The sequence below is a fragment of the Dermacentor variabilis genome, chromosome 6 (genome assembly GCF_050947875.1).
Source record: "Dermacentor variabilis isolate Ectoservices chromosome 6, ASM5094787v1, whole genome shotgun sequence".
Lineage (NCBI taxonomy): Eukaryota > Metazoa > Arthropoda > Arachnida > Ixodida > Ixodidae > Dermacentor > Dermacentor variabilis.
This window is the reverse complement of record NC_134573.1, coordinates 169064492-169079857: the sequence shown is the minus strand read 5'-3', so window position 1 is coordinate 169079857 and position 15366 is coordinate 169064492. Positions and strand designations below refer to the sequence as shown.

General features: G+C 46.7%; 1 protein-coding gene across 2 annotated transcripts in view; it reads right to left on the bottom strand.

Moving 5' to 3' along the window:
• Positions 1–6130: 6130 nt before the first annotated feature.
• Positions 6131–15366, bottom strand: part of LOC142585711 (organic cation transporter protein-like) — a 28967-nt gene continuing 19731 nt past the window's right edge. For both annotated transcript variants that reach the window (XM_075696681.1, XM_075696682.1), the window contains exons 10-11: positions 10472–10635; positions 6131–7150 (exon numbers count right to left, since the gene is read on the bottom strand). In XM_075696681.1, coding sequence (XP_075552796.1) covers positions 7060–7150; positions 10472–10635 — 255 coding nt within the window. In that variant the 3' untranslated portion in view covers positions 6131–7059. The remainder of the gene's footprint in view (positions 7151–10471; positions 10636–15366) is intronic.

Sequence of the window (15366 nt, the reverse complement as noted above, 5' to 3'; positions counted from 1 at the left end):
CGTGAACAATTTTTTTCATGACATTCCTTTTTGCTTCTTCGTCTTTTGGTCACCTGTGGCGGAAGTTCTCGCCGAATCTCGCATGGTCACCCAGGCATCGACGAGAACTTTGAAACGTTACTAGCCCAAGGTGGCTCGTCGAGACTCTTCACAATGCCAAGAATTACACATTTATTTTTGCCATGTCGATCGTGCGTCATGTAAACGTGTAATTACGTGTAGTTGCGTATGTCATAATCTGTAAAAAGAAAAAAAAAACTGACGTTCTGTGCATGTCCTCCGACTTTTTTCATCACATTTACATTTCTATGCGTAACTGTGCACGTTTGTGCGTGATCTTGTACTCTCGCTTGGGTGCGTTCTTCGGTTCGTGCGCGGAATATTGCATTTGTTCTTGCTTTCAAACTGTCTGCAGCGTTTTCGAAAACATTTTCTATATTCACTTACTTTTGCTTGCCCGAAGAGTAAGGTGCCCCACCTAAAGGCGCCAACCTGTTATTGCAATTCATACGATAAAAACACGTATGGCGCGCAGGCAAAGAGGATACACAAAAGAAAAAATGACGCATACGCACAGCGCCTTCGTCTTTGCGTGTCATTATATCGTGCTTAGTGTTTGCGTGCGCTGTGCGCTGTAAAAATGAAAAAGAAAGTGCAGAATATCTGCGAAACTTGGCTCAAACCTGGTCGATGCCATCTATGGACATTCGACGCTTTAAGGAACATCTCTTACGAGCTGGTCCGCCCACGTAGAGTACCACGTGCGAGGCTCGCAGTATGTTCATGGTGACATCTCTGACCAGGCCGGCCGGAAATGCACAGCTCTGCGCAGGCGACTCGTCGTGAACAGCTGTTGACGAAAAGAACCGATAAACACCTGTATTGAGCACAGATGAATCTCACGAGCGATTGACGCATGTAAACATTTTTTTTTGACCTCACAAGAGGGACACGTGAAAGGGACACGTGAAAGTATCTACGTTATGCGTATGTGAACTCTAGAACTGCTATCGCTATGTTCATTTCCCTAGTTTGCGTTTTAACCTTCGTTCGGTGTACACCTGTCCATCAAGAGAAGATAAGTAGCCTGCTCAGTTTACGGTCTCCAACCTCCCGTCAACAGACGTAATAGCAAAATAATGATAATAATGATTAAAAATTTTACCTTCCGACATCCGTGGCGTTCTGATGATAAGAAGCAGGAATATCGCGAACGCGGTCATTGTATGGACAGGTGATCATGGGGCTTCGGTTTATTGCCTTCAGAGCGTCCTCCGCGTCCTGCTCGGCGTGTGTGGAGCGCGAGCGCTTTACCGACACTTTATAACGAGCCTGCGTTGCACGGGGTCTCGTATGTGCATTAGTCATTAAGGCCTTGTTGTACGATAGCCGTCCCGATGCAAACGCGGAACAAACTTGTCGAGCCAAGCACCCATGTGATGCTCGGCGCACCGTAATGAAATATTTGGCGGCGCGACAGAGGAACGCCCGATCTACGAATCCTGCCTAATTCATTAGGCCTGGCCGCTGTTCACGTTGGTGGATCGTTTCTCATTCATAGACTTAGGAAAGTCCTTTAAGGCGAAGCTCCTTGGAAAGCCAGTGCACTGTTTCGGCACAATATTAATAATGGGCCACGAGGGTATACGTTACACTTACTCAGCTCTTCAGAAATGCAACTCAAGGCATGTTTCAGACATTTTGAGCCCGAAATATTATATGAGCACTAACTTATGAAACAAGTGGGCCGTCCGGAACAGCGCTTTGTTCCTTTTAATGACCGTGCGCCGGAAGGAGAACAACACACTTGCATAGTTGAAGAAGTCCGTTAGTTCAAGACCATTAGTCCGAGAAATCGGAGCGCAGTTCTTCAAATGAAGAACAGCACAGTATTCGCAGACCAGGGATAGTGACAGTAATGAAGGGAGGCGTGCCACCTTAATGATGGTTTTCGAAAGATAAGAATTCAAATATTTTTGTCCCGCGTCGAAGGAAGTTGAAATAATAAGTGAGTGGAGGAGGCGCAAGCGTGTTTTCCCCCCTTTCCTTTGTTTATTGGCTTCACATCTATAAGAGCGAAGTACTCATTAACATTGGCAAGCTAACATTCAGAATTTCTCTTATATACGAGTATATACGGTTGTGAATTGAAGGGACAGCTTCTTAGTGTATTTCTCTCTGACATATGTCATAGTCGAGCTAAGCGTATCGTAGGAAGACGTGTCGATGTGACGTACTACCAGTTCATATATTGCCTCATAATCAGAAAGTGGTTTTGGCACGTTAAACTCCATAATTTTTTTGAAACAGTTGCACCCTTTGAGGTGTTTAAGGTGTCCCACAACAATAATCGTCATCTGCCTTGCTTGCATTTCCTTTCTTGAAAACTCGCCGCTCGCTACTTTCCTGTCCAGAATGCCATGTCACGCTGATAACGCGCATGCCGTTCGTGACTTGGAAGTACCGGGCTCACAGCGTCAAAGAAAGGAAATGCGGGCAAGACAGGTTACGATAATTGTTGTGTGGCAAGATACGACCCAAAGAATGTAAATTTCTTTTAGGAGTGTATACAGTGCGCGAAATTAGGGGCAGTCAACTGGCCAATAGACCCTCGTACGCTGCTTCCAGCTCCTAATTTCGCGTACAGAGATGCCTGTAGTTGGATTAACGTTCCACGTCCGCCACCATGGCCGTGAGTGGCATTAATTAACATTCCCAGTACCTTTCCGTCGTGAAAGTTGACGGGAGGAGGGGCGCCGCGGTGACTCAATTGGTAGAAAACCGCGTGCGTAAAACTGAAGATGCGGGTTTCACTCCTACCTGCGGCAAGTTGTCTTTTCGGCCACTTTCACGTTCGTTTTCATTATTATTTCAGCATTTGAATGAAAAAGGCAACAGTTAACTTCCTCTGTGCCATATCCGGCATCATTGTCTGCTTTACATAGCTTTAAAAGAATAATAATAGGAAATATGAAGTCGAGCTAGATTAAACGATTAGGCTTTTTGGAATAATGAATTCGTCGTTCACCGTGAGAACACAGCTTTTGCGAGCGACAGAACTACGTAAACGTGGCGCCATATAATTTGGACTATGGTACTTCTCATGCGACGTCAGCAGTGGTTGAGTGGCAGCGGAAGAGAGGCAGATCACGTGGGAATTACGTCAGCTTGTCCGTTCTGGCGCGGGCGATTCAAATTGAAAAACAACAGTGGGACTTTCGGTGGCCATTTCGCACGCAACAATGTCACGTATTGGCACATAGGAAACGATCATCTTTGGATTAAGAAAAGAAGAGCCGTCTAACAGGTGCCAACATCTCCTTGCATACAGTTCATATTATTAATTAAAAATATCGCACATTCGGGGCACGCAGGAAACGATGACAGGCTTCTAGACGAATGATATATCGATCTAATTCAGCTTAATATTGTCACGGTGCCACGAGAGGGACAAAGACGACGATCACTAACAAGACGAAAGAGACGACGTAGTGGGGCTAACCTTATGTTCGGCCATACAGGTTGTGTCGGCCATATTTTCTGCAGAGTAAACACTGTGCCATTTAACCTCATATCTCTACCCGTTTCATTTTCGGTGGAGGTGCTGGGTATTGCACAAGACGGAACTCCGCAGCGGGCTCGTCCTCGGCCGTCCTACCATGCTGACAGACGCCCAGGCCGCTGGGTTAAGCACGGCGTCAGCACCCGGCGCACCCGGACCGTCAACGTCTGCGACACCGCAATCGGTTGTCAGTCGTCTTGACCCATCCGCGCGACGCCGGCACCTTCTTTTCACCAAGTTGCTATCCTCGGTCATGTCGACTCATCTGGCGTCCGCCCCAATCCCACAAAAGCTCGTGCTGTTCTCGATTTTCCTGTGCCGACCTGTGCCGAAGACGTCTGCAGCTTTATAGGCTTAGGGCCTGTTTACGCTCGAGCCGCCCATCGCCGCATGCAAGCCGCACCGCACGCGTGCGGTCACGCGAAATATTGCACATATCAGACACTTGTGCACAAATTTCGGTTTACAATGCGTAATGTATACACTGTGTACACAATGTAAATGGTAATTTGTGCCGAAGTGCTGGATACGTGCAATTTTTCGCGCAACCGCAAGCGTGCGGTGCGGCTTGCGGCGATGGGTGGCTCAAGCGTAAACAGACCCTTATGCTCTTAGTTCCGTCGATTTGTCAGAAATTTTGCGTACATTGCTCGGCCTCTGACTGAACTTCTGAAGAAAGACGCCCCCTTTTCATGGGGTCCTGACCAAGCTGCTGCCTTCCAGCGCCTTATCACCCTGCTCACTACTCCACCAATTCTTGCTTACTTCGACCCATCTGCCTCACCTGAGGTCCGTATATAGTGGCTATGAGATTGGCGCGGTTTTGCTCATTGTCAACCTGCAGGGCGTGACAAAATTATTGCGTACGCAAGTCGCCTGCTTTCACACGCTGAACGCAATTACCCCATTACAGAGCACGAGTGCCTCGCACTCGTATGGGCAGTGAGCAAATTCCGGCCGTACTTATACGGTCGACCTTTCACTGTTACCACGGACCATCACGCTCTCTGTTGGCTCTCGACACTTAAGGATCCAACGGGTCGTCTAGGTCGCTGGGCGCTACGTCTTCAAGACTTCACACAGTGGTGTACAATTCCGGCAGGCTACACCAGGATGCCGACTGTTTGTCTCGGCACCCCGTCGACGCTCCTGATTCCAGTGATGTAACTGCTGGAATATTCACGCTCTCCGCCTTCCACCACATCGGCGAGAAGCAAGCACGTGATACATCCTTGCGCGACCTCATCAGCCGCCTCCGTTCTTACCCGTCAGGCCCCTTGCTTAGCTTGTTCCTCGTTTTGGACGGCATCTTATACCGCCGAAATATGCGCACCGAAGGACGTGAACTGCTGATAGTCGTTCCATCTAATCTCCGGGCAACTGTACTCGCGCAACTCCATGATGTCCCCACCGCTGGCCACCTGGAAAGACCGACGACCGTGTCTGACGACGATTTTTCTGGCCTGGACTCTACCGTACCGTGCGATGTTATGTCGCTGCTTGCGAACCATGCCAACGTCGTAAGAAGCCTGCTTTGCTTCCGACTGGAACCCTCCAGCCAATTGATGTATCCACCGAACCGTTTTATCGTGTTGGCCTCGACCTGTTGAGCCCTTTCCGTATCTCCAGAGCTGGAAATAAGTACATCGCCGTCGCAAAGGATTATTCAACCCGCTACGCCATCACACGAAGCATCCAGACCAGTTGTGCTATCGACGTCGCAGACTGCCTGCTCCAAGACGTCATCTTACACCACGGAGCTCCTCGCTAGCTTCTCACAGACAGGGTCCGCTACTTTTTATCTCGGGTTATTGAAGATCTACATCGCTCTTGTGCGACGAAACACAAGTTCATGACAGCTTACCACCCTCAAACGAATGGCCTCACTGAACGCCTGAACGGAACACTTAAAGATATATGCTCTCGATGTATGTCTCCTAAATTTACACCTAAGTTTACATTAGCTGCGACGCCATGTCACGAGCGCGCCTCGACGGAACAAAGCCGGCGAAAGGGTTCCCCTGCTCAGCGATAGCGCGCCAGGGGTTGTGTGAGGGGAGAAGGCGTTGCTGCGACGCCGCGTCATCCTCGCTCTCGTAAGCCGGCGCGCGGTCCGTATCTCCCTCTCTCTCACCCCCACTGGGCTTAGCTGCTGCGCGCGCCCGCCGGCCTTGGTGACCGCTGCTGCTACCTCGGTTTCTCGTCGCGCAGGACATTGGTGGCATGCGGCGTTGGCACCGCAGGCTGCTGCTGCTGCTGCTGCTTGCTGGCTCGGGCAGCACGTGCCGCCATGGTACATTACTCACAGCGCAAAACTCGAAGGACCACTCAGCGGCGTTCAGCTGGACAATGATGCTTTTGCATTCACAACTCATAAGAAGTGCTTCGGAGTCCTCGGATATTTCAAGAACTTGGGGATGTTTGAAGTAGTTGAAGCAGTAACTAAACGAGTACAGAAAAAAACGGATGGCTGAAATCACTAGATTTTTTAAACTATTTGCGGCAAACTGAATAAAAAGAAATACTCCATGCACCAGTGCGAAGAATGCATTTGAGACCAAGTGTTGGTTCAGGAGAACTTTGAATTCCATCTTTTATTCTCCGTAAAAATTGTATTCAGAACTATGAGGACAGAGAGTCGTGCGCCATTATTTTAATCCACTTATTCGATATAGAGCATTGCGACTTGTTTCGTGCTACCAGAGTGCTACCAACGTAAAAGGAATCTGGTTTGAAAATTACAAGACAGACTCTCCTTACACAGCAATGGAAGGTAAAATAAAAACATGTGACGTTCATAAAAGCTGGCATGAAAAAAAAAAGAAAAGAAATCTATGTAATTCAAGCAAGACATCAAGACGTAATCTGGTGAGTGGAGATGAGATGGCTTTTGTGAGCGAAACAACGTGAGTGTCAGTATCCTCTCATGCGGTCCGGCCTGTATAAGAAAGATGACCATTCTGTTTTTAAGTGCCCTATATGTAAATGCGCGGAGCGTTGCATGCTGCAAGTTCACTCGAATTTATCGGGTGTGAAGGTCACGACAAAGGCGAGTGTCTGGACTATAAGCGAAGCCTTACCGATTATTGAATTCGTCTATATTTTCCTGGTCGTAACTTAACAGGTACGTAGATGATGCGTGCGCTAAACAACGAGCTGCCGAGGACGTTTGAGCAAAACATCACTCCAAGACTTGTTTCAGGCTGACTCGTTTGCACTCTTTGCGTTGGATTCCCACGTGCGCATACAGAATGGTTCGCAAGAAACTCATTTTTTATGAAGCTGCGGTGATGTTCGTCGAATGCTAGAGCATGTCCAGCATTGCGTGGTAATGAAGGGGACGGTATTCAACCACATGCCAGGAGGTGTCGACGTAACCGAACGTCCAATCGCATGCTCAGCTATGAAACCGAGGCGGAACGGCCAGTACGAATTGTGAACTTAACGCAAAAAAATAAAAAGAAAACGAAAGAAACAATGCAGGCGATGCGATGCGATCAGACTTTTACGTCTGAGGACTTCGCCATGGGCTCCATTTCTTTTTCTTTGTGGCCTGCCTTGTCGTAGTCTTTCTTTTTGTCTTTCAACCTGCGGGAGAAAAACAGAAAGCGAAACATGAGGCAGTGCCCAGACGATAGAAAAAAACAAAAATCGATCCATTAAACGACCAGCACATGACTCGCAGAGAAAAGCAGCTAGTTTTTCAGAGGCACGGCATATGCGATGGTTTCGTCGTTTCACCGATGTACACGACGGTTCAAGACTTCGCGTGTCACAACATTTACAGCTACAGAACTCGCGGCTCTCCGCAATACACTTCAGATGGTCGACACAAATAGTCGTGGAAAAGGGCCGTCTTTTGCGACTAAAAGATGGGATTACAATGTGTGCAGTCGTTCCTCTGGCGTGGAATACGCGGTCAAATGACGTGGGAAATGACAGAAATTCATTCAACACCACTTAATAGAGAAAGGCAATGTTTTATGTACATGTATGTATATAAATTTATTTATTTATGTATATTATGTATATTTACGTCTATATACCACTGCGTTCCCATTACACTCTCTAAAACAGAGGCTGCGAGGGAGCTTCGCTGTCTGGCGCATATACTATCGTTAAACGAGTTGAATACGTCGCATTAGGTCGCCCCAGACTGCACAAACTAAGCCCTTCGCTTCAACTCGAACCTCCACCCGGGCTGAACCGACGTGAAGCATCCCTTGTGGCGGCCATGCATGGTTAAGGAGTTATCTCCACCAGAGCTGATTCAGCACTAATCGGAATGGCTTAATTACAGTGCTGCACTTGATGTCGGCGGCTGCGAAGGGAACATAAACCATCTATTGTGCTACTGTCCTCGACTTGGTGTACAATGACAGTAAATGTTCAGTGCACGCAGCGAAGAGGTGATCATCCACTTGAGCGTGCAGACACTACTGGAATAGGATACCCACTCACGATCGGTCCAGAAGGCAGTGAAGATATTTATGTGCTATTTGAAAATGACTGCCTTGTGCGAGCGCCTTTGGCTTCTTGGTGCTGTCTACGCACGTGCTCACATTTACCGCCCTTCATATCTCTCTCTCTCTCTCTCTTTCTCTCTCTCTCTCTCTCTCTCTCTCTCTCTCTCTCTCTCTCTCAATTGCTTCTATTTGCCTGTTTCCAACCATAACCTTTCCTTGTTAACATCCCTGCCTTCTTTCTGTTCCTCTCTCACCTGTGCCTCGCGACATAGCTTTCTCCGGGGCCATTTTTTTTTCTTAGTCGCGTAACTAAGCAGATATATGTTAATACCGATAGATGTTGCCGCCCACTCCTTTTCACATGGGAAGAGTAGAAACGTATCAAAAGTTACAAAAGATCACAAAGACAAAAAGAGACAAAAATAATTGTTTCTTGTTCTACTGCTTGTTCTGCCGAATTCCTTGTTCCACCACTGTTCATCACTTCAAGCCTCCATGTTCATTCGAGTTTCTGTATTGTTGGGATATACACTATAGATACACAAAACATGCAATGCCACACTGGATGGAAATTTACGTATTGGCTTCAAAACGGAAATGGTGCTAACATGTAATGTCATCATCACGCCAAATAACGACAACGACGATGACGACGACATCAACAACATCAACATTGAACTCACTTTCTGTTCTGGTATCGGTCAACTGTATGACTTACCACCCAAAGGCTTCTTTGCAGCAATAAATACCACGTTTATGAGCAGTTGTTGTTGGCCAAAGATCTAACAATTTCATTCTGCTCGTTGATCTCTCCAGTCTAACCTTATTAATTGCGGTAGGAGTCGTATTAGTAATCTGGGGTTGTAATTTTGTAACGATAAATTACACTTTCTACTTCTGTATTCTTATCTGTCTCACTGAATGGTCGATCTTGGGGATAACGGCGACGTAGGAGCGTCCTATCCGTTCTCTAAAAGTGAAGAGAGAGAGAGAGAGAGAGAGAGAATTTATTTGAAAGAAGGCAGAGGGGGGTCGGCCTGAATTAACACGCTCTAGCCTGCTACTCTGCACAGGGGGAGGGGGAACGGGGACATAAAGGTGTGATGAGGAATGATGATGACATAGAAAGAGGATTGCACAACGGTGAAAGCAAGTTCAATGTTCTGATGATAAACATTCAGGAATCTCATCCATGAAGCCACTACCGGGTTCCGTATCTTGTCTGTTGTCACTAGTTCAAGTGAAAGGTGAAGAGAAAGGAAAAGGAAATGAAGCGTTACAAAGTGCGTTCCCAGGTGTGGAAATTGCCTACTCAACAGATATATTCACCCAGTAAGACTCGTAGGGAGCATCCACCTACTAGGAGTACTGACATTCAAAGCGGATCGGAGCATTGCCAGTTCAGCGGTCGAGATAAGACAGAGACGTTTAGGGTATTGGGCGAATAAATGAAGGAAAGAAATCTACAGAGCCGCGCGGGGTCGTTACAGGCATAGATATCAGTGCAATATAGCGATATAGGTTTTAAATGAAGAGTTTAATGAAGAGTTTAAAACCGAGATCAAAGAGGGATGCTTGATAGACATCAGTAGATGTACAGTCGAGCGCCTTTATAATGAAGCGCTCGGGAACTCCGGAATCGTTTGTTACACAGGTCACGTCGTTGCAAAGCTCGTGCACCGCACCACTCACTATAGTAGAACAGAATTATGCCTTCATTATAACACAGATAATTTCGCTGCAGAGACGTTTGACTTATGTAAAACCTGACTAATTCAAGCAAGCTGGGTGACTATCTGTCGCCGCCACGTTTCAAAGGGCTGTCAATAGAAATCATGATCATCGTGAAGATCATCGTGATGATCATCATCGTCATCAAAAATTTTAAACTTGATGGCCTTTTAAACATGTTAAAGGGACACTAAAGAGAATAATAATTTGTTCTGTGCTGTAGTAAATTATACCTCTACGATACCGAAAAATCTTCTATTGCCGCGAGAAAGCGTTTGGTAAGCCAGAAAAGAGGCAGTATCGAGAGACTGGTGGCGCCGCCGCTTTCAAGCTCCGGCACTAGCTCGTCGTGACGTCATGAATTCTGACAGCGTCTTCTAGGAACCAGTTAATCCTTCATTTGCTAAGGTGGGCTACATTGTATTCTACAAGAGCCAGAAAGTGAACTTAACAAGTTTAGAAAAGATTTACTGAGCCACGACAGCCTGAATACGAACAGAAAAAGAACAATGAAATCCATGATGTCAAGCTGGCTTACCGCCATTGAAGATTTGTCGCTAGATAAAGAAATGAAGCTTTGTTGTTTTTCTTCTTTTCTAACGATCTACCTGCTAGTACAAAACTAATGAAGGTAGAGTTCTGAAAGGATACTCCGGTGTCCCTCTGAAGGTATTCATACAAACGGGCGATTACTTGGCGGTTTGCAACGCACCTGTTGAGCGAGAAGAACTGCTGGCCCTTGCCGAACTCGTCGGCGTCTTCGATGGTCTGACACAACGCGTAGCCGTTGGTCTCTGGAAGCCACGCGGCCGAAATGCCAGCCGCGGCTGCCAGTACACCGAGGAACAGGAAGGGAATCCAGTTGCCGTAGCGTCCCTAGAATGAAATCGCAGGTGTCCTTAGCTATCGCTTGTGAGACGTGAAGGCGAAAGCCTTGGAAAGCCATGCTGTGATTCACCTGAATGCGCCCTACTCCTCCTTCATCCAACCTAATCCACCTTCATCCAGCACAATCCAATCACTAATCAATAATTAATTAACTTTGCTAATCATTAATCATCTCTTATACAGGGCTGGACATACTTTGGTTCGATTCTGGCCGTCCATGGGTCACGTGATATTTTATGTACCTCAAAAAACGACCTTGAAGCATAGAGAACTAAGGCTCTCGCCTTAAAACGCGACATAAGAGCGACCGGACTCATCGTTAGAGGAAAGTGAGGAAGTCCGTTGAAGTGTGACAGGGCCGCGTCAAGCGTACGTCGTCCCAGCTGCTGCTCAAGCATCTCTGTCAGTTCTGGTTTTCGCCCTTTAAACGCGATAGCGTTAAGGGCCCTGCGTCGCAGAAAATCAAAATCCGTCCCATAAGCGAGAATTGCCAGATATATTAAGACATCTGTAGATCCCACGCCATGCTATATGACATGCGGTATATGCAGGTTATATTGCCGCACCATTATATTAATAAAGTTGCTCATACTTTGTCTTACATTCTGCACAAATTTATTCCTCGGAATTTTGTGAACGACAAGCCACAAACAAATGTCATGAAACAAAACACTCATAGCGCATGCCTTTTATGTTAAATATTCTCAGACTGAAATATTAAAAATGCGAAACAATAACAGAAACCTGTAAATTATGTAATTTTTCTGGCGCGGCTATTCACTATCTCCGGGATCGCCCACCCAAGAGGCAGAGTTTCTACCAGAAAGCTCGCCATCGTGCATAGCGTTCGCCATCAGCGTTTCCCAGCAAACATTATGGCTCAATAAGCTGCAGCTGCCGAGAACACACACAGAAGACTTCTTGCATCGGAAATGGTGCCCGCTGCCGAGAAGCATGAGAAGCAGTCAGGGATCATTGAATGCTATCGCGTTCCTCTCTTAAAGGCGAAGCTTAAGCGCCCACCAATTTTTTAATTTTAATGATATGTTTGTATTATACCCGCGCTAGTATGTACACATCCCACAACTACTATGAGCGGGGCATCAGCATCACACTGCTCGACCGTTGTTCGCTCGCTCGCTCATTCATTCATTCATTCATTCATTCATTCATTCATTCATTCATTCATTCATTTAATGATGTGCGTACTTCATTCGGTAATCCATGCTGGGCGTATACATAAATGACGCTGAAATTTGGATCACACACGTAGTAATCATGCCAAGCAGCCACCTCCATTGTCATAACCAGATTGCGGTTACTGCGAGTAGGTGCAGTTTAAGTGCATTTCGATATGCTCACTACTAGCCTTCAAGTGCCATGAGGAAATCGTTTCGAAAAGCACCTCTGAACATCTTGTTGGCGCGGCACTAGTGGAAATGCGTTGCCCAACGAAAGTACGCTATATAGTGAGACTGACTCATTGAGGAAGGACAGAAAGACCTGTGTCCGTGCTTACACAGATGTAGTCAAAAGTAAAAAAAAAAAAAAAGACATGAACAAAGAAGCAAACAATTCATTGGGGCTAGGCCAGCAAATGAACCGAAAGAAGCGTGCAGTTAGCGCATTAAAATAATTCTTGCGAGTCTCAAGAACTACTGAGAGCAGCTGAAAAGAACAATGCTCTGGACGAATCATTCTTTACCTGCATATTTCTTATGACGCCGTGTATTGTTCATGCGGAGTGTGCCTGAAATCTACCTGGACATGTTTTCACTTATTTCGCTGCACATAGAGCGTACTTGAGCTTGGTCGTGCACTGCCCGTGAACGCATCGAAATTTATGTTACAAATCACCAGGGCTTTTTTGGTGTAAATATTATGTGCAGTGAGGTACGTTGCGCTTGATTGAAATCTCTGTGAAATATATGTAAGGAGGGTTGAGTCTTTTATTTACATTTTCGTTCATTGATTTCATTTCTTTTTGAGCCAGACTGTCATTGTTATGCGTGGTTGGCTAAACGACAAGGTACATCCGGAATTACCCGTGATGTCAACCTCTCCGACAAATCAATCAATCAATCAATCAATCAATCAATCAATCAATCAATCAATCAATCAATCAATCAATCAATTGATTTATTTACAGTGCCTAGGACAATCCTAAAGCATGAGTGCTGGCGCATGAATAATAATAATAATAATAATAATAATAATAATAATAATAATAATAATAATAATAATAATAATAATAATAATAATAATAATAATAATAATAATAATCCAAATACTGCCTTCACGACTGCAGACGGGAAGACAGGAAAGACGTTTCAAACGGGAAATACAATCTTAGTACCTGTACAATTATGGGTCGTCAACAGATGCTTCTAAGTCGCGGGTAATAGCGGTTCCATCGGTATAAACGTGTCTCAAGCGAGTGTGACGCATATGTTCGATCAGCAAGAGCACACGAGGAGTTCCGTGTGAGGCGAAAAAAAGGTTGACGCCGTCGGGCAACGCAGCCGCTAGCTTCCGCGTCCCGGAGCCGGCTATCGGTATCCTTACTGCCTGGTCGCGCAATCTTGTTTTGCTTCGACAGGCAAGCTCTCCGCTCGCACGTGTGAAGTGGGCGTGCGGGGCACCACACACGAGCTCTACATCTCGCTAGTGCTAGTGTCTCCTTCTCGGCCTCGCCACGGTGCCTACTGATGTATACACAGGTGGGGTGGCCACACGCAAAGCCTTGAACCAACCCCTCCTCCTCGCCTTTTCCCTTCCACCCTCCCTCTCTTCGCACCACCCTCAAAAGGTACACAAGATGGCTCAGTTTGAAGGCAAGTCTTAGTTGTCATTCGGGACACTGGTAGCTGGTCTGATGATGACGACGGAGACGATTACGACCGCGGCACGATGACGACAAGATGGCGCTTAGTTCGAAGACCACGAGTCGAATCATCGGTAGGGACAACCTGTTTTCAGGGCGAAAAGTACTTACAACAGACTTTCAGCCCTATTGTTGGTGATACACTTGTCGACTAGCAAGTGTTATTTCTAGTCATCTTCGACAAAATTGCGCCCTTGAGTACGGGCAGTAGAACAAGTTGCCGATGACGGGGTACTTTCGCCGATGAATAAGTATGCGGCAGCACCTAGAATGGTGCCTCCGCATGATAAGCAGCACAATGAAGATTAAAAGCGCAGTTATAAATCTGTTTGTGTGTCTGTAACCCCATAAGTATTACGCCTAAAGGCAGGCTGCTGAAATAAGAAACAAAAGAAAAACCAGCGCGGTTGAGTGATTAATGAATGCAAGGGCGTAGAGCATGAAATGGAATTCATGCCGGTCTTACTGCGAGCACGTGCTATGGGGCCACCAGAGAACACGAGGTAAAAGAAGAATGTTAAAGGCAAGTTTTAAACGCGAGAACTAGGCCGAACTTATAGCTTCCTTGTGCCAAGCGCATGCAGTGCCTTCAGTGGCATTCGTGCCGTCCTCTTGACCTTAAAGGCTTTGAAAGCCGAGGCCATCTCGATGTCATTTTATTTATCTTTTACTTTCTTCGTTTGCGCCCTCTTTGCGTTCGTGCGAGTTCGCCCCACTCGTCTTTGTTTGTGCAGCGACGCCTCTCGCTTTTATCCGATAGCAGAGCAGTCTCGACAAAGTGGATCGTTATGTTTCGCAAGCGTCTAGCCGTTCCTGCTGTCTCCTCCTCTGAATTGCCCGCATGTCTGGCTCACATATGGAGCAGCTCGCACTCTCGGAAGCCCATGCGCGTTTCCAAAGCGCTCTCACGCCGTAAAACAACAGCGCGCGCTTTAAAGTTTCGCATAAAGCGCGCATCTATCTGCTCGGAGCTCTGTAAGATACCCTGCAGCAGCGGCTGGCCCACCCATGCGAATGTCGCCTCACGTGCCTTCTTTGTAACGTCAAGGTTGCCTTAAAGCTTTCTAACTCCTCCATCTAGCGTGCTCAGCTAGATATCAGGTCGAAGATATATACGGTACAATAATACCACTGAAGAGGAAAGGGAAATCGTGGAAGAGCAGTCAGCAGAGCTAAGGGTCAGTGAAAAGTATAAGCAAACGCGGAGCCCCTATTTGTGCTGCCTCAGAACCTGCAGGTTCATGTAGTACGTGCAGATCACTGCTCCCGTGTAGTGCTGCTCCCGCACCACTCTCTGAAGGTGGGAGAGTCGTGTATCGTACTCGTCAATGCTTGCTCTTGGCCTCTTCGTAAATTTAAGTGAAAGGGAGGAGAGGGAAACCCAGCCGCGTGCTGAAGATGAGTTTCAAGCGCCTCAAGATAGATGTCGCATTTCGGACCGAGTAATAGCTTAGTGGGGAACCAGCTTAGGGGTCTAGCCAAAATAAATAAATAAATAAATAACCTTGTAGGGTCATGCAATGTTTATATTTATGCAATGTAGCAGTGACCACAGTATAGTGATTTATGCACCATTCCCAGTCTTAGCCGAAATGGCAAACGGCAGTTCGCGTGAATGCGCACTGCGAGAAGTCGACTCATGCGATGGCACGAGGGCGAAGGTGAGTTGGTCGATGGGAAGAATGGCGATGACGGATGTGTACTGAGAGAGAGAAGTACGACGGGAAAGATGGCGGTGAGGTTGACTACTATCATTGTTATACACGTTTTTTTTTTCAGTTTTGTCCTTGCGTCCGTGGCATAATGGCGACTGGCGCGCGCACACGTGGTCACGT